Consider the following 18,433-nt stretch of genomic DNA (forward strand, 5'->3'; position numbering starts at 1 on the left):
TATAAGCTTTAATTCAAATAGATTTGTGCAGGAATCATGTCTCTGTAGTTTAAAAACTCTATGACTTTGGGCAGTTTGCCTTACCTCTCTTCATTAAATTACCATGCAGGCTTCTTTCCCCTAATTTCTGAGCGTGCCCTGGACTTCCCTACCAGAACATTTATCACACTCTACTGTAATTGTATGCTTAGGCTCTATCTCCCTTAGAACACTAAAAGCATTTTAAGGACAGAGACCATGTGTCTTTTGTTATCCTTGTATTTCCAGCACCTAGCATTATGGCACATAATATTTGTTAAATTTATTTGCTGTCTTAGGGAAGGTGAACTGGAGATCTGAAGAATCAGGAAGCCTTACTTCTCCTTTACATACCTTTTTATAATTCTTGTGGTTCTTTGTTATGGCAGTCCCTGGAAACTAATACACCCAGGTACAACTTTTTAAAGCTTTTTAGTTGGAGATAATAATAGACTCACAGGAAGTTGTAAAAATAATACAGAGTGGTCCCACATATCCTTCACCCATTTTCCCCCAATGGTTACCAGATGCTTTTAGACCAAAAAATAGAAAAAATTAGAATATGAGATGTTTTAAATTCTTGCATTTGCACTTTTTTAAGTGGTTTATTTTTCAACTTTTCTGTCTTGTTTCTAATTTTAAAGACTATGAGATATATCCCCTCTTTTTTTGGATTTCCTTCCCATTTAGGTCACCACAGAGCATTGAGTAGAGTTCCTTGAGCTATATACAGTAGGTTCTCATTAGTTATCTATTTTATACATAGTAGCAAGAGTGTATATATGTCAATCCCAATCTCCCAATTCATCCCCCCCCCACTTCCTGCCTTGGTGTCAATACGTTTGTCCTCTACATCTGTGTCTCTATTTCTGCTTTGCAAATAAGATCATCTATACCATTTTTCTAGATTCCACATATAAACGTTAATATATGATATTTGTTTTTCTCTTTCTGACTTACTTCACTCTTTATGACAGTCTCTGGCTCCATCCACGTCTCTACAAATGACCCAATTTCATTCCTTTTTATGGCTGAATAATATTCCACTGTATATATATATACCACATCTTCTTTATCCATTCCTCTGTCCATGGACATTATATGTATACATATAGCTGATTCACTTTGCTGTACAGTAGAAATTAACACAACATTGTAAAGCAACTATAGTCCAATAAAAATTAATTTTTAAAAAAATTAGAAAAATAAATAAATATAAAGAACTTACAGGAATAAAAGGCATTGAAGTTAAAAAAACAAGCAAAACAAAAAAACAGACTATGAGAGATTTCAAGCATGCCATTTCAAGCTACCGTGTCCCTAAAACAGCACATGCAGATATAAATAACGTTTATTCTCAGTAAATGGAAAGTATGACTTAATATGCTTCTACAGAATTTTGAATATATGAATTCAACATATAGGTGTGAGGCTTGTTTTTAAGCCTAATTTGCATAATTATTCTCATGTTTTTTGTTTCTCATTTAGTTGATGTAGTTTAGCATCAGTATTCTTTAGGTTTCCTGTCATTAGCCATTCATTATGGGCATTAATTAAACAATGTACATATCACTAAGAATACATATTTTTTAAGCTGTATAATGGTGAAACTATCATGAAAGCTAAAGTTTGAGGTTGTGATAAAAAAATTGAAGCCAGGTATTTAGAAGGTCTGCAATAAAAAGAATCTTAGCATTTAAATAAGTGTAGAAGCGCTGAAATACAGGAATCAGCAGATCAATATTATACTATCTATCTTGAAAAGAAATGAAAGAAGGTGTGTGGAGAAACAGCACTCTCATTTGTCTGCAGAAAAAGAAAACTGGAACAACCTCAGTGAAGGTCAATTCAACAATACAAACCAAAATTACAAATGAACATAACTCTTTTGTCCAGCAGTTCAGCTTCTAGGACATATATATGGATACACTTACACATGTATGAAATGACATATGTAATGATTACTTATTGCAGCATAATTTGTAATAGTAAATATGTGGAAACCAGCTAAGTGTCCACCAATGAGGGGTAAATTATGGCATATCCATCATTTAAAAAAAAAAAGTTGAGAAAGCTTTTTATGTATTTGTATGGAAAGATATCTGAAATAGATTACTAAGTGAAAGACAAGCAAGGTGAACAGTATATACTGTAATACTAATTAAATAAAAGTAAGAGACATAATATACACCCACATATATTATTTATTTTGTATTTAAACCTATTAACCTTTTATTGAAGTATAACATATATATATATATATATACAGAAAAGTGCACATTGTGTAACTTCAAAGAATTTTCATAACTGAACATACCCATGTAACTGGCACCAAGAGTCTAGGTCCTAGAACATTTCTATCACCCCAGAGGCCTCATCCTGTCCCTTCTAGTCACTATGACCACTCTACAAAAGTAGACATTATCCTGATTTCTAAAAGCATAGGCTAGTTTTGCTTACTTTTGTACTTAATAGGAATTGACTCATAAAATGTATACTCTTCTGTGTCTGGCTTTTTCATCCAGTATTGTATTTGTGCAATTCATCAATATTGCACACTGCTCAATATCATTGCTGTTTAGTATCCCACTGTGTAAAAAAATGGGCCACAAATCATTTACTCATTCTACTATGTATGGATATTTGGGTAATTTCCAGTTTGAAGCTATTATAAATAGCACTACTATGAACTTTCTAGTATATGCATATGCATGTCCATATACCTAGGCAAGGAATTGCTGAGGATCCTCATAACTGCAATTTTAATACTACTGCCATACAGTTTGCAAAATTGATTGTACCAATTGACACTCCCACCAGCAATGTACAAGAGCTCCAATTGTTACAAAACCTCACCCACACTTGCTGTATTCTGTCCTTTTAATTTTAGTTATTCTTGTATTTGTGTAGTCATACTGCACTGTGGTTTTAACTTGTAGTTCTCTAATGACTGATGATGTCGAGCACCTTTTCACATTCATGTACTATTTGCTATTTAGATATACCCTTGTGTGAAGTATCTAGGTGTTTTGCCTAATTTTCTATTGAATTACCTGTCTGTTACACTTTTAAATTTTGAACCATGTGAATACTAATTTTTAAAAATTTTAAAGTAATGTGATTAAAAATATACATAAATTTCAGAGTGCTCTATGCTGCATGTTCTCTCCTTCGAGGTTTATAATACACGAGTATTTCAGAAGCTCTAAAAAGTCTTAGAATTTTCACCACACAACAGTTGGAGAAACGCTGTTTCCATTCTTGTCTAATTTTTAGTTTTCATGGAATTAATAATTGCTTCCGTTTTTTACTTGCTTATATTTTTTAAGTTCTCTCTCGAATTTTATCACGTATTTCATTAGATCTATCAAACATCTATCAATATAACTACCCAAATACTCAAAATTAGTAATCTAAATAAATTCAATTACACTAACCAGTCTTTCTTCTTGGAGTCTGCCATCTTCCTTCTCCGGTGAAAACGATTGCTCTCTAATTCTGCCACATATCTTTCACCCTGGCATTTCCCTTCACATTCTCCTGGTCCTTTTTTCTGGATCCCATGTCTTTCTCTTTCTTGTCTTGCTCTGTTTTGTTGGAGCACAACCTCTAGTAACTTGCCCTAAAAAAAAAAGAAAAAAAAAAAAAGGTGGATGGATGGATGCAAAATAAATGTTTTCATCCTTGTATATGTGAAAATGTTTTTATTCTACTCTTACACTTGATGGATAGTTTGACTATAGGATTCTAGGTTGGAAGTTATTGTCTTACAAAACTTGAAATTTCACTGTAGTGTTTTAGCATAAAAGTGTTATTGTTGAGAAACCCAATGCCATTCTAATTCCCATCCGTTTATTCCTGCTTCTTCCCTCTAAAAACTTTTAGAATCCTCTCTTTATTCTTCGTGTTCTGATCTTTTTAACGGTGTGCTTTAACATAGGTCCTCCTTCATTCACTGTGGGTAGCTGGTGGGTCCTCTAAATATGAAGATCTTTGTCTTTTGGTCCTGGAAGAAATCCTTGAATTATTATTTTGATCATTGCCTCCCTTCTTAATTTTTGTTCTCTTTCTCTAGAGTTCTTAGTTTGTAAACTGACTGGATGAATGAATGAATGGGAAAAGTTTTCTGAGCACTTTTTGTAGCAAAAAGCTTATTAAGGAATGAACCACAGATTATCAGACCATATCTTTAGAGCTAAGTATTTTATTTTAAATTATCAAATTTTAAAACACACTCTTTCATTACAGCTTCCATTTATTGTGAAATGTAACACTGCTACTCTCATTTCAGGCAATACAAAAATACAGGAAGCACTGATTTTCTGTAGGCAGAAATCCCTGATTGAGGTCAGGCATTCCCTATTACTTTTGCTTTAGAATTCATTAAATGCCTAGCATGGACTTGGTATTGTGTATAACATTTGCACCACACTTTGCAAAATAATCATTTCTGGTGTAGAAAAGTGTTTGTTTAAGGTAAAAAGATCTTTGCAGTCTCTTCTGAGTGGCATTAAACACCGCATTCTTCCCAGATCTATAAGAAAGTAATGTTTGCAGTCTTACCTGGAATCAAGGGAGGGACTCTCTCAAGGTTACTTTTCAATCTGTGTCTGTAATTATGCATGTCACGAGAGAAAAAAAAAGTCAGAAAAATAGGTCCCTAGTAGAGAAGCACCCAAAAGGAACTAAACATCTGAACGTTTAGACAGGATTAAACTCTGACAGGGCTTATCAGCCACCCCCACACGACTAATGTAGTTGGAAGTGAGGTTAGATTGGAGTCCAGATAAGCAAGTGAATCTACAACCCTACCTGACTCACCGGGCTGAGAAGTGCGGAGCCCTAGTAAGTCACCACCGCACGTCCTCAAAGGGCTTTCCGCAATGGCAGCTGCCACACCCACCCCACTACCTCTGTCTGGTGTTTGGTGACTCCCGGAAGACGCGCCGATGGGACCACGGGAGATTCCTCCTGGGTGGGAGGGTCCGCTGACTGGGTGTGAAGCTGCGAAGAGGAAATTTCCCCAAAAGAAAACCTTTCCAACCTAGTGGGTTGGGTGGAGAGAAGACAAATTGAGCGCCCCTGGCTCACTTTCCCACTCCCAAGCCCCCGCCCGAGCCCTACCGGTGTGGCACACGTCGTCGCGGGCCAGTGGCCCTCATTCCCGCCTCGGCATCCGCCGCTGACGTCGCCTGAGACGTCTGGGGATGGTGGAGCTCTGACAGGCGGGCTCCGGTGGCAGGCAGCGCCTGGGAGGGCCAGGTCGGAGAGAGGAAGCTTCTCCCCTGTGCGCCCCGCCGCCGCAGAGTTGACCAGTCTCTAGAAGAGAAGAGTCCGCTCCGGCTCCGGATAAGCAGTGGCTTGGCGTGGGCTGCGCGGAGAATGGATGGCCTCGTGACCTCATGTCCGGCAGGCTGTAGGGCCTGCCGACCCGGCTCGCGCAGGGGGTGGAGCCGGGGGAGCGGCGGGCACTTCCGGAATCGACCAGCTGCCTGAGTGCCCGCGCCACCCGCTACCATGAACGAGGAGGCCATCTGCAGCGTCTTGCTCACCATCCCGTACCACAAGCTCGCCGACTTGCGCTACCTGAGCCGCGGCGCGTCCGGCACCGTGTCTTCTGCCCGCCACGCAGACTGGCGCGTTCAGGTGGCCGTGAAACACCTGCACATTCACACCCCGCTGCTCGACAGGTAGGGCGCCCTGGCGGCTCCACCTCGGAGCCCGGAAATGTGCATTCCCCACCCCACTGGCTCTAATCCCGGGCAAGCGGGCTTTGAAGCCCAAGCGATGGTGACCCTTTAGGATCGTCCGCACACCTCGTCACCTCTAGGCAGCCGTTCAACGCTTGGGCTAACATGGTGGGGAGAGCAGGCTTCTCTGGAGATGCAGCAATCACGCTTCTTTTCACTGCCCTCTCCTTTGTTTCTTACTCCTGGGCCTCCTTTCTCCGGACACCAAAAATCAGCAATCACAGCCCAACTCTAAACGTCCTCTTTATTGAAATTGGGTTCTGTTTGCTTTGTTTTTCCCTTTTTTTTTTTTTGAAGTCGAATTCTAGGGCTGCACTGCCCAATAGGTAGCTCTTAGCCACAGGTGGCTATTACTTTTTTTTTTAAGTGGCTATTAGAAAATTTCAAATTGTATATGTGGTTCACATTATATTTTTATTGAACAGCACTGCTGTAGAGTCTGGGACGTTTTGGTTTGGGCTTTTTGTTGTTTTTGGTTTACACATGTAGGCATGAAAGTTTAGATATCAAACTCAATTTAGTTTCTCCTCTTACCGTCACAGGGAAGGAAGCCTGTCTCTAGAGGAAACTTGTATTATTTTTGCTAACAATAAACGGAAATCAGAAAGCTGTTAAATGACCAAAACTTTTGAATGTCTCTCCCATCCTGGAACAAGTTTAGTGCAATGTCCAGATTTCAAGGGAAGGCTAGATTAGTTCCTGTTTCCAGAAAAACCTTTCAACCATATATATTAATCAGTGAGTCTAGTCACTAGCCTTGTGTATTTTCCTTCCAATAGGAATTTAACTAGGCCCTGCATTCAATTCTTAGTGAGTTAACATCCATGATTGCAACATTCTCCTCTCCTCCCCCTAGATCTAAAGTGAAAATACATCATGCTAGATGCCTGATTAGCCAGAGGCTGTGAGTATCCAACAGGAGATAAATTCCTCAGCTTCAGCCCTGCTAATGGTATTGACTTTCATCTGCCTGTGGCTTTTACTTGCTCTCTTGCGATCAGGCTTGGATGGGCTAGATCTCACAGTAAGTTTGAGACACCTCTAGAAATTGTTCCCGCTTTTTGTGTACCATAATCCTGATTTAGTGATATACAGGGTATATTTACCCTGGGTCTTGAATTCTGTGGAGGAATTACTGGGAAATTATGTGTATGTAGTCAACTTTGAAGGGTGGTGGTTGATTAGAGAGGGTAGATGTATTTTAGAATCAACTATTAAAATATATGGAAATCTAGCACTGATGGATTCCTTAGGTATTTTAAAGGAGACTGATCCTCCCATTTTGGATGCTGCTTCTCAAGATTTTAATTTATCTAAGTTTTGTGCCATTTGGGGCCAAGAAATGAAGGGAGCTCCCTTTCGTGCTCATTAACAATTTCATAATCTAAAATTCTTCACTACATCGGGTAGGAAATTAATTCTGCCGTCAAAGAAGCCATAAGGAACAGTGCAACACTCTGGCATTACTGCATCACATTTTTCTTCCACTTGTTTCCTAGAATGTTAACATTAGCGGTATTTATGTAGTCTGAGCATAGGACTGGGCTATGCAGTTGACTCACAGGGTGTCTTATGTCCTCACTTATGAAGTGGGAATAACAGATACAGGTACTTCTTGGGCTCTGGTGTGGATAATGTTTGCATTGTTCTTTGAGATCACAAAAGAAAAATAAGTTTATGTGCTGTAACATGTTCTTATTTTAGTGATTGGTGAATTATTCTCTGTAACCTGACTTCTGCCCATGAGAGGACCTTCCCCAACAATCTCCCAACGCCTTATGAGTAGGTGAGTCTGATTGGTTGTTCAAATACCTTGTGTAAACAGTGTAACTGTTTAGTAACTGAAATTTGCTATGGGTAATTTTGGTAATATGTCTATAAAAGCTGTTTTACATTTTAATTTTTTTAATATAAAAACCTATTTTTAAACTGTTTTGGCTTTCTCTGTTTTCCCATTCATTCTTCGTGAAATCTGACTTCAAGAATTTTCCTTCTCTGATTAAGCAGTGAGTGGAAAAAACAAAGGCTTTAGAGTCCCACAATTGCAATTCAAATCTGACTCCAAATCTGCCACTTATTGTTGGCATGACCATTAGAAACTATTAATTTATGTGAGGCTTAGTGTTCTCATATATAAAGTAGGGATAATGAAACCAACTGTAGTAAAGTGGCCAACACATAATAGGATCACAAGAGAAGGAAGAATGCATCATACTCTTAATGGGAGGAGGAATTAGTATATTAAGTATCACTAAGATATCCCCTAGCATGCCCTCTCTATAATTCTTTCTCAGAGTATCCAGGAGCCTTCCCGGCAAAGGTGCTACTCAATAACTGTCTTGTTGACCTACATTTCATGAGGCAAATACAGACCTGTTTCAACTTAGGAAATATAAATTTAATTAAAACAGGTCTCACAAACTGGTATAATTGGTTGCCTCACAGTTGGGATATTAAGTGGCTGAAGAGCAGGGAGAAGAAGAGAAACTCTTTATGCATTCTTGTAATTCTTGAATTTTGAAACATATAAGTATATTACCTATTCAAAACATAGATGACTAAGATTTTTTTGGTTTATTTTGCTTATTGTTTGCTTATTGTTTAGAGCAAACTCTAAATTTTCAGCTTTCTTCCAGTAAAACCAACTGGAACACTTCACACATAATGGAGAATAACCACCATTTTCAGGTCTGGGATTCAGTGAATTGCTAGGGGTACTAAGGACAACTTTGTTTTAATACTTTTTACACCCAAATCCCTTCTATCGTGATGAGGCATAAGTGGCCTTTTACCTTTCAATTTAGTGCTTACCCTTATTAAATTTACCAGTCAATTGGCTAATATTTAGAGAAAGAGCCTCTGCTCTATGTATTACCAGAGTTGCCACCAGACCCTTGCTCAAAACTCACCAATCCCTCCTTTGAACAGGAACTAACGTATATCTTTAAGTCACAGGGTCTGGACACAAAGGAAGTTATAGGAAGAGAAAAAAAAAACTGGTTAGAATCAGCTGAAACCAAAATGGCTACGAATCTGACCTCCAGCAGACCCTGAGTCTCATTTTATGCTGATTTTACTATATAGTATACTATATGACACACCTACAGGTGACTATGACCGGATGTCACAAAGCAAAAAAGGACAGAAAAGGGGTGGTACCCCATTTCCAGGGAAGCCCTGCTTCTTTCCCAGAAAACCAATGCACGTGCCTCACCGTCATTAGTCTCACTCCTACCCTCATCGTCCTTATTCCTTAAAAGCAAATCCCTCTCACCATTAAGGTGAGAAGTTGATTCGTGAACTAAGTTTCTACTTCTCCATTCTCTGACCATTGAATAAAGCTGCTTCAATCTCAGCTTCGGTTTTATTTTGGCTGCATGAACTCAAATGGAAAAAGAACCTTCCCCACTGAGGCAGAGGGCCTCAGCAGGGCTAGGGAGCAAGCAGGGGTCCATAAGACTTAATTTCGTAAAGTATACATAACAGTGCTTTGGGAAAATTCCTTTAAAATAGTCAAGTAATGACATGAATGTTCACAGAATGCATAAAGCTTGAAGGTATTCCTTTCATAGAATCTTTTCAAGAAGTAATACTTATTCTGATAATACTACTGTTACTAAAAAATATTTTTGAACCATTTGTTTGGAGATGTCTTTAGACTCAATTTACAATCTCATGTTTGCACAGTTATAGCTAATATAGACGAGTAAATAAGAGATGATAAGTCCACCATAGTTTAGAGTAGGAAAAACTCATTTCAATAGAGATTGACTAAGGAATGACAGGGCATCTGCTCCACACAGAGCAATCAGCTCACTGCTTTAAGGGAATATTTTAAAAATAATTTGTTTATTATAAAACTATATAACAGAATATGTGCATCCATGAATGATTTTCTTTTCAGAATTATCTAGGTAAGCAATATAATAATACTATGATTGCTAAAATATTCTTAAATTAGCCATTTAGTGTGCCTTTAGACTCAGTTTACAAGTAACGTGAAAGACTTAATCTCATTTTTGTTTGGTTATCGTTAATGCAGGACACTAAATGAAAAGATAAATCCTAATATAATTCAGAGCTAAGAGATAGCATTTCAATAGACATTGGCCAAGAAATTATCTATGAAAGAAGTAAGATTTAAATTAGACCTTGAATACAAGTACCATTTGGAGATGTGTAGAGAGATAAAGATAGCACTCTATGCGGAAACAACTGTGTAAACAAAGGCATCAATACTGGACAACTCAGATTCTGCTCATGAGAGTAAATAGATGTAAGTGAAAACAAATATGTAAGGGAAGACTGAGAAACAAAATTAGGGTAAGAGTTTGTACGAAATTGTGGAGAGCTGTGGGCATATATGAGTTTTGATTAGCATGATGCCACTGGTAGCCATACACCACATTCAAAAACCATTTTTATTATTTTGCTCTAAGGCTTTCCATTAGCAGTTTGATGGGATTCATTGTTTGGTAATACTTCAGTCTGTATGCTGCTTTCATTAGCTAGTATAAGCAAGATTCCTATTAAAGATTTTTTATTTCCTATAACATTTCTATTTTAATTTGTTAGATATTTATAGTTTAAAATATTTGATGAAGACTCTATGACCTTTGGAAGATCAGAATAGGAGAGGTATGAAAAACAAATGACTCCATTCATTAAAATGTGAAAAAGTAGCTTATTTTCCCAAGAGTGGTGCATGAAAGGCCACTGTGTACATTACATAATCTTGCAAAGAAAACAACAAGCCTGTTTTTCACCAAAGCGGATCTGTTGGAGTTTTCTTCTAGTTCCTACTTCATTCTTTAATTCACAGTTGTATGACTTCTTTATTCTCCTTGTTTTACATTGTTTACTATTTCTTCCTGTCTTGACTCTTATTCCACTAACTTGTCCTAAAGCCTCAAAATCTCCCACCTACACCGTTATGTTAGTCACCACGGCAATGCTTAGGGCAGGTTATAATATATAGGCAGATACTGCCTTTATCTGGCATGTTCCCTTTGTGAGTACTTTTCAAACATCTTTCAGTGTTTGGTACTTTCTTCATTCCTGATCATTCAGTATGCCCATGACCTCAAGTGAAATCACTGTAACACTTTTACTAAGTATTATGAGAGATTGGACATGATAATATTATGGGACTCTCTAAAGGAAGTAACAAATCTGAACTAGAAATCATTATGCAAGGCTTCCTAGTGGAGAAGAAACCTAAGGTTAGCCAAAGTGATAATCAGGAGCTACCCAGGCAAAATGTTGAGGTAAATAAATGCTGTCAGAAAGCATGGAATAAGCAAGTGTTCAGAGGAGAAAGAGCTGACGGTTTTGAGGGAACTGCAGGTGACTTGGCAGAGATGGCACATGGGCAGTGAATCTGAGATGGGCGTGAGGAATGAGGCTGACAGGGTAATCAAAGCCTGGGTTGTGAAAGGACATGGATGCCATAGGATAGATGATGTCTTTCATCCTGAAGGTAAAAAGATGCTACCGACAAATTTTAAGGAGGAATATTACATGAAAACATACAAAGTTTTAGAAAGATTTTTCTAGCTTTAATGTAGAGAATGTGTTAGGAGTGCTCAAGACAGGAGATAAGGAGTTCCACTAAGAAGATATTTTAATATTCTGAATGAGAGATGATAGAACCCTGAAGTGGAAATATGGTAGAAGGAATGGAATGAAAGGGAATACTCTAGTGATGTTATGCGGGTAAAATGAACAGGATTTTGTGCTTAATTGAATGTGAGGAGTGAGTGAAAATAAAATTTAATCTCTGAGAATTAAAAAGTATAATATATGTAATGTTTTCTTCAAGCTAGTATTCAGAAATATTAGTTTTGATTTAAATTCTGTTTATACCATAGTGTTCTATCCATTATAGGGATAGAATTTTGTGTAATTTTATAAAATTGACTTCCACCTAGTCTGTATTTGTTTCTAGTACATTTTTAAAGATTCTTCATTATGTGTCTAGTTTGATGAATTCCTATGATAATGTCTATTAACTGTCTTTATCCAGGTATTACTAGACTGGCAATGGCTTCTATTTTTGTAGCTTGAGAGTCTCTCTCTCTCTCTTTCTCCCCTCACCTTCTTCTTTCCCTCTCTCTCTCTCTGTCCCTCTCTCTCTGTCTCTGTCTCTCTCTAATTACTTTCATTACTTTCATTTCATCTCTTCTCATTGCTTTCTTATTTCCAGGTGGTAGTGAGTGGGATTTAATCCTAATTGGATCCAAGCTGAGGCCAGATCCTTTCTTTCACAAATTATGGGCCCCGTTTCATACCAATTCACTTTGGTGGGTGTGTATGTGTGTGTGGAGTGGTGGTATTTTTGAGCCCCTTGTATGGTGGGCTACATAAATACAGTAATAAAAATTTTTTTAAATAGAATTTTTATGAAGAAATAAGAGCAATTCATATCCTATAAGAAGCCTATAAATAACGTTTTCTTTCTCCTTCAGTCTTTGCCAGACTGGCTAAGCTGCCATGACTTAAACGAAGGGTCTGCAAAATGATCTGAGACAGCAGAAATAAGCCTGTTTCTTATATGAGACACAGGATTTATTAGATCCACTTTAGAGATTCTGTGAAAAGTTTTAATTTTAAATGGATTTTTAAATGTCCTCCCCCTTTTCTTCTTTTAAAATCAATATTTTCTGCCTCGTGTCTGTATTTTTTAAGTGTTAACCCTCAAATTGAATATACCCTGTGCTTGGCAAATGAATATTAAATGATTTTTCCTGGAAAATGTGTTTGCTCTTTAAATTTGACAGTCATTGCTTATATGGTAAATGTTGTCAGTGCCAAGAACTACCTGGCATGGCTGCCAGCTACAGGTCCATTATTTTCATTGCCTTTAACCTATAATAAATATTTACTGCTTTCCATAGAAAGAGACTGCGTAGCTAAGCAGGATGAAAAGTAAGTTTATTCTTCTGAACCTTAGTTTCTGCTTTCACATCTAAAAGATAACATTAAACGCTTCCTCTGTGTACTACTGTCTTTACAAAACTGTTTCTTACCACTTATTTTGTGAAATGCTCACATCAGCCAAATCATGTCTATTTGAAATGACAGTTTGAATTTATCACTAAGTGAGACCCAAATTCTGCTTCATCGTGGAGTTATCTACATTTTTTGTTTTGTCATTGGGAGAAGGTTCTGAATTTTAATAGAATTTTTTGAGGACTGTATGCCTTTAAGTATAAAATCACCAGGATTTGCTCCGGGAATTTGGAGAAGAACTAAGCCTACAGGTAAAAATCAAGAGATCCTAATTGGGAAGAGGCAGAATTCAAAGGCTAGGAGGATGCTTTGATCTTTTAGATATGCAGGCTGGCAATGGGGACCCACTGAAGACGATTAAACTGAGGCATGGCATATAAATGTCATTGTGAAATGATTACTCTGATGATATGTGGAGACTGAAATGGTAGAGTCAGGAAAAGTGGGGTTTAATATAAACAAATACAGTAATTGCAAGAAATACAGCAATATTGTACATCAGGAATATCATAATAGTGTATGTGTGTAAGTACCTAGGCACATGAATTTTTATTGTGAGAATTTTTATAATAATAAATATTTGGAAAGAGCTTAAATTGTCAAAAATCAGGGATTGGTAAAATAAATATGCTACTCTCCACTCTAATGAAGCCACTGAATTTGATTTCTAAAAAGCATATTTAGTACACAATGTTCACGGTACATGGTTGACATAAAATAATGTTCATGACACATTAAATGAAAAATTGAATATCTATATGACAGATTCATATTATATGCAAATAAACACATCTAGATGGAAACACTAAAATGTCATCTCTAAATGATCAAGTTATAGTTGATTTTATTTTCTCCTTTTATTGGTATTTAGATTTATTTTCTGAAGTTTTATAACAAGTGAGCACTGTATGCATGATTTCTGCACTTGTCCACATGCTGAAATATTATAATGCAGCACTATGGATGTGGTCATGAAATTTGAGAGAAGGGCACAGTTTTGGAAGTCAGTGTTAGATTGAACTGGAATTTGATGACATTGAGTTCATCTAGAATTCTAATAAATTTCATGTGATTGACCAATGTCACCACCAATGAAGCTCTACAATGTAGTCATTTCTCAAATATTAACTTTATGTGTATCACAACCATACTTCATGGGAGAGAAAATGTGTGAAGAAAGAAAACAGCCTTACAGTCAAGGAACTTTTGTATGGTAATGTCTTATAGTATAGTCTCTAACTATATAGGATAATTATATCGGGCAAGGATAATCTACCACTAGCAAACCTTTGAAGTTTTCAGCTACAAAGAAATTACGTCTCTTTCCAAATAAAAGTTTAAACTCCCTTATATTCTAACAAAATATTTTCAGTTAAAATAGACAATGAATTAAGTGAAAATGTATGGCATCAGCCAAACATCATGTATGCTTACTATAAAACAATTTTTTTTCAGTCACAGACAAAATACACCAACCAGTGCATTATGATTTACTTCATTCAAAACATATTTTCATTATCTATCTTGTGCAAGGCACTGTGCTAAGCCCTGCAGAGCATACAAAACTTATGAAATATAGTATGATCTCAAGGAGGTAATAGTCAGATGAAATGACATAAGTATTGATAGCCAGAAAGCAAGGTAAATATAACAAGGTAACTATAACAACAATAAGAATCATACAGACAACTAGTTTAACTGAATAAGAAACAGAACTCTTTTAAGTTTTAGATTTTCATAAGAAGCTGAGAACAATGCAATAGGTATTGCGTACCCTGCCACTTCAGAGGGTGGCAGTAGATGCAAGACTTTCCAAGAAACTATGAGAGCTGTTATGCCATCATTAACCCACCATGTTCCTATAGACAAAAGTAACCCACTTTACTGAATGGAAAGTTTTCAGCTCAAAGGGAGGTTGTATAGAGGAGGATTTTGAGAAACTGAAAGAAGTGAATTATGTTCTCAATTATTAAGTATGTAACTGGCAACAGATAGCTAGCAAGAAAACCTGATAGATCAGCTCCTCCGCAGTCCTAGGTCTTGAGTGAGTAGCAGTAAGAATCTACACACATAATTTTAATTGTCATAAGAAAATATTAATTTCTAATTTTGACTATGGAGTATATACTCACAGTCCCAAAATCAAGTGATTGCTGATGGTTTCAAAATACTGCTTCATATAGTAGATACAAAGTTTACACCTACATGGATCATATAACTAAGTCCTTAAGAGTTTAAGTCATGATACATGATGGCATAAGCTATATATATATACACACACACACACACACATATATATATATTAAGAGTTAGAACAATGATTCTGTGATATGAAGAGTTAGATGATTTTTTTCAGAACAAGGTTTGTTCTCACAGGTTACACCTATTTTATAATCACAAGATTATAAAAGAAAATTTTATAAGAAATCACAAGGATTTGAGGAGCAATCTATTTATTTTGAGTAGAATGGGGTAAAATTCTGCCATTGTGCATTTCAAATCCGGGAAAGGGAAGCTGAATTATTATATGTAAAAATACATATTTTTGAGACAAATAGCTCACTATTTGGATAAAATAAAGCAAAATCCATACCTCATTCTTTGTAACTTCCAAATTGCTCAAATGGCTAAAATACTTAAATACAAAAATAATCCATAAAAATAGCATAAGAAATCTTCCTAGGGTTTAATTTTTTGAAAGTACTCTAAGAATGGGGAAGACCTGAGTACAGTAATAACTTCAGACAACATAAAAGATAAATTTGAAAATATAAACATTTTCAAGAGTTTTTAGGGGACACACACTCCAAGTCAAATACATAGAAAAAGTTGTTCTATATCCCTCATAGATACACAGTTCCTGAGGTGGCTCCTAATGATCCTTATCCTCGTGTATTATCCTTCTCTTAAATGTGGTCTGGATCTGGTGACAGTTTCCAACAAATAGAAAAAGCAAAAATGATGGATGTTACGTTCATGATTAAATAATAAAGGACTGTATCTTCCTTTCTCTGGCTTCGACACCTTAGACTGCTGCCATGTCATGAGGACATTCAGGGAGCCACTGGAGAGCCCTATGTGACAAAGAAACAAGACCTGACAGCAACAACATGAGCAATCTTGGAAGGGGACTCTCCCCCAGTTGAGCTTTGAGATGACTGTAGGCCCTGCCAATATTTTGATGGCACCCTGCCTGAGAGCCGGAGCCTGAGGCTTTGACACTCCCAGCTAACTTGCACCTGTTTTCCTATATCTGTTTCCATAGAAACTGTGAGATAATAAATGTCTGTTGTTCTAAGCTGCTAAAGTTTTTGGACTATTTGTTACACAGGAATACATAATTAATAAACCTCTTAATTCTTTTTTTTTTAACGTCTTTATTGGAGGATAATTGCTTTAAAATGGTGTGTTAGTTTCTGTTTTTTAACAAAGTGAATCAGTTATACATATACATATGTTCCCATATCTCTTCCTTCTGGCATCGCCCTCCCTCCCACCCTCCCTATACCCCGCCTCTAGGTGGTCACAGAGCACCGAGCTGATCTCCCTGTGCTATGCGGCTGCTTCCCACCACCTATCTATTTTACGTTTGGTAGTGTATATATGTCCATGCCACTCTCTCACTTTGTCACAGCTTACCCTTCCCCTCCCCATATCCTCAAGTCCATTCTCTAGTAGGTCTGTGTCTTTATTCCCGTCTGGCCCCTAGGTTCTTCATGACCTTTTTTTATTTTTCTTAGACTCCATATATATGTGCTACCATATGGTATTTGTTTTTCTCTTTCTGACTTACTTCACTCTGTGTGACAGACTCTAGGTCCATCCATCTCACTACAAATAACTCAGTTTCGTTTCTTTTTATGGCTGAGTAATATTCCATTGTATATATGTGCCACATCTTCTTTATGCATTCATCTGCTGATGGACACTTAGGTTGCTTCCATGTCCTGGCTATTGTAAATAGAGCTGCAATGAACATTTTGGTACATGACTCTTTGAATTATGGTTTTCTCAAGGTATATGCCCAGTAGTGGGATTGCTGTGTCATATGGTAGTTCTATTTGTAGTTTTTTAAGGAACCTCCATACTGTCCTCCATAGTGGCTGTATCAATTTACATTCCCACCAACAGTGCAAGTGGGTTCCCTTTTCTCCACACCGACTCCAGCATTGTTTGTAGATTCTGACCAGTGTGAGATGATATCTCATTGTAGTTTTGACTTGCATTTCTCTAATGATTAATGATATTGAGCATTCTTTCATGTGTTTGTTGGCAGTCTGTATATCTTCTTTGGAGAAATGTCTATTTAGGTTTTCTGCCCATTTTTGGATTGGGTTGTTTGTTTTTTTGTTATTGAGCTGCATGAGCTGCTTGTAAATTTTGCAAATTAATCCTTTGTCAGTTGCTTCATTTGCAAATATTTTCTCCCATTCTGAGGGTTGTCTTTTGGTCTTGTTTATGGTTTCCTTTGCTGTGGAAAAGCTTTGAAGTTTCATTAGGTCCCATTTGTTTATTTTTGTTTTTATTTCCATTTCTCTAGGAGGTGGCTCAAAAGGGATCTTGCTGTGATTTATGTCATAGAGTGTTGTGCCTATGTTTTCCTCTAAGAGTTTGATAGTTTCTGGCCTTAGGTTTACGACTTTAATCCATTTAGAGCTTATTTCTGTGTATGGTGTTAGGGAGTGATCTAATCTCATACTTTGACATGTACCTGTCCAGTTTTCCCAGCACCACTTATTGAAGAGGCTGTCCTTTCCCCACTGTACATTCCTGCCTCCTTTATCAAAGATAAGGTGACCATGTGTGCGTGGGTTTATCTCTGGGCTTTCTATCTTGTTCCATTGATCTATCTTTCTGTTTTTGTGCCAGTACCATACTGTCTTGATTACTGTAGCTTTGTAGTATAGTCTGAAGTCAGGTAGCCTGATTCCTCCAGCTCCGTTTTTCATTCTCAAGATTGCTTTGGCTATTCGGGGTCTTTTGTGTTTCCATACAAATTGTGAAATGTTTTGTTCTAGTTCTGTGAAAAATGCCAGTGGTAGTTTGATAGGGATTGCATTCAATCTGTAGATTGCTTTGGGTAGTAGAGTCATTTTCACAATGTTGATTCTTCCAATCCAAGAACATGGTATATCTCTCCATCTCTTTGTATCATGTTTAATTTCTTTCATCAGTGTCTTATAATTTTCTGCATACAGGTCTTTTGTCTCCTTAGGTAGGTTTATACCTAGATATTTTATTCTTTTTGTTGCAATGGTAAATGGGAGTGTTTTCTTGATTTCACTTTCAGATTTTTCATCATTAGTGTATAGGAATGCCAGAGATTTCTGTGCATTAATTTTGTATCCTGCTACTGTACCATAGCTCTAGTAGTTTTCTGGTAGCATCCTTAGCATTCTCTATGTATAGTCATCTGCAAACAGTGACAGCTTTACTTCTTCTTTTCCGATTTGGATTCCTTTTATTTCTTTTTCTTCTCTGATTGCTGTGGCTAAAACTTCCAAAACTATGTTGAATAAGAGTGGTGAAAGTGGGCACCTTTGTCTTGTTCGTGATATTAGTGGAAATGGTTTCAGTTTTTCACCATTGAGCACACTGTTGACTGTGCGTTTGTCATATATGGCCTTCATTATGTTGAGGAATGTTCCCTCTAT

The 18,433-nt window shown here is 37.0% G+C and overlaps 1 protein-coding gene and 1 long non-coding RNA gene across 6 annotated transcripts in view; one reads left to right on the forward strand and one right to left on the reverse strand.

Annotated features, from left to right (window-relative positions):
• The window catches only part of LOC149747025 (uncharacterized), a 27,259-nt gene extending 20,559 nt beyond the window's left edge, over positions 1–6,700 (reverse strand). For 3 of the 4 annotated variants that reach the window (XM_089898985.1, XM_089898984.1, XM_089898983.1), the window contains exons 1-3: positions 4,930–6,700; positions 3,456–4,628; positions 979–1,146 (exon numbers count right to left, since the gene is read on the reverse strand). In XM_089898985.1, coding sequence (XP_089755111.1) covers positions 5,139–5,573 — 435 coding nt within the window. In that variant the 5' untranslated portion in view covers positions 5,574–6,700 and the 3' untranslated portion in view covers positions 979–1,146; positions 3,456–4,628; positions 4,930–5,138. Of the gene's footprint in view, positions 1–588; positions 1,147–3,455; positions 4,629–4,929 lie in introns of those variants that run through there. The other variant, XM_089898982.1, reaches the window with a different exon arrangement.
• Positions 5,527–16,077, forward strand: LOC149747026 (uncharacterized). Of its 2 annotated transcripts, none has more exons than XR_016388492.1 (3): positions 5,527–5,708; positions 7,473–7,554; positions 12,665–16,077. It is a non-coding gene; the product is annotated as an uncharacterized LOC149747026 (long non-coding RNA). The 2 variants fall into 2 exon arrangements; XR_016388493.1 differs by having other exon boundaries at positions 5,528–5,708; positions 15,809–16,077.
• The last annotated feature ends 2,356 nt before the right edge of the window (positions 16,078–18,433 follow it).

Source organism: Delphinapterus leucas, chromosome 17, assembly GCF_059928025.1.
Source record: "Delphinapterus leucas isolate spDelLeu-1000000601 "Yukka" chromosome 17, BTC_Dleu_Yukka2, whole genome shotgun sequence".
Classification (NCBI taxonomy): domain Eukaryota; kingdom Metazoa; phylum Chordata; class Mammalia; order Artiodactyla; family Monodontidae; genus Delphinapterus; species Delphinapterus leucas.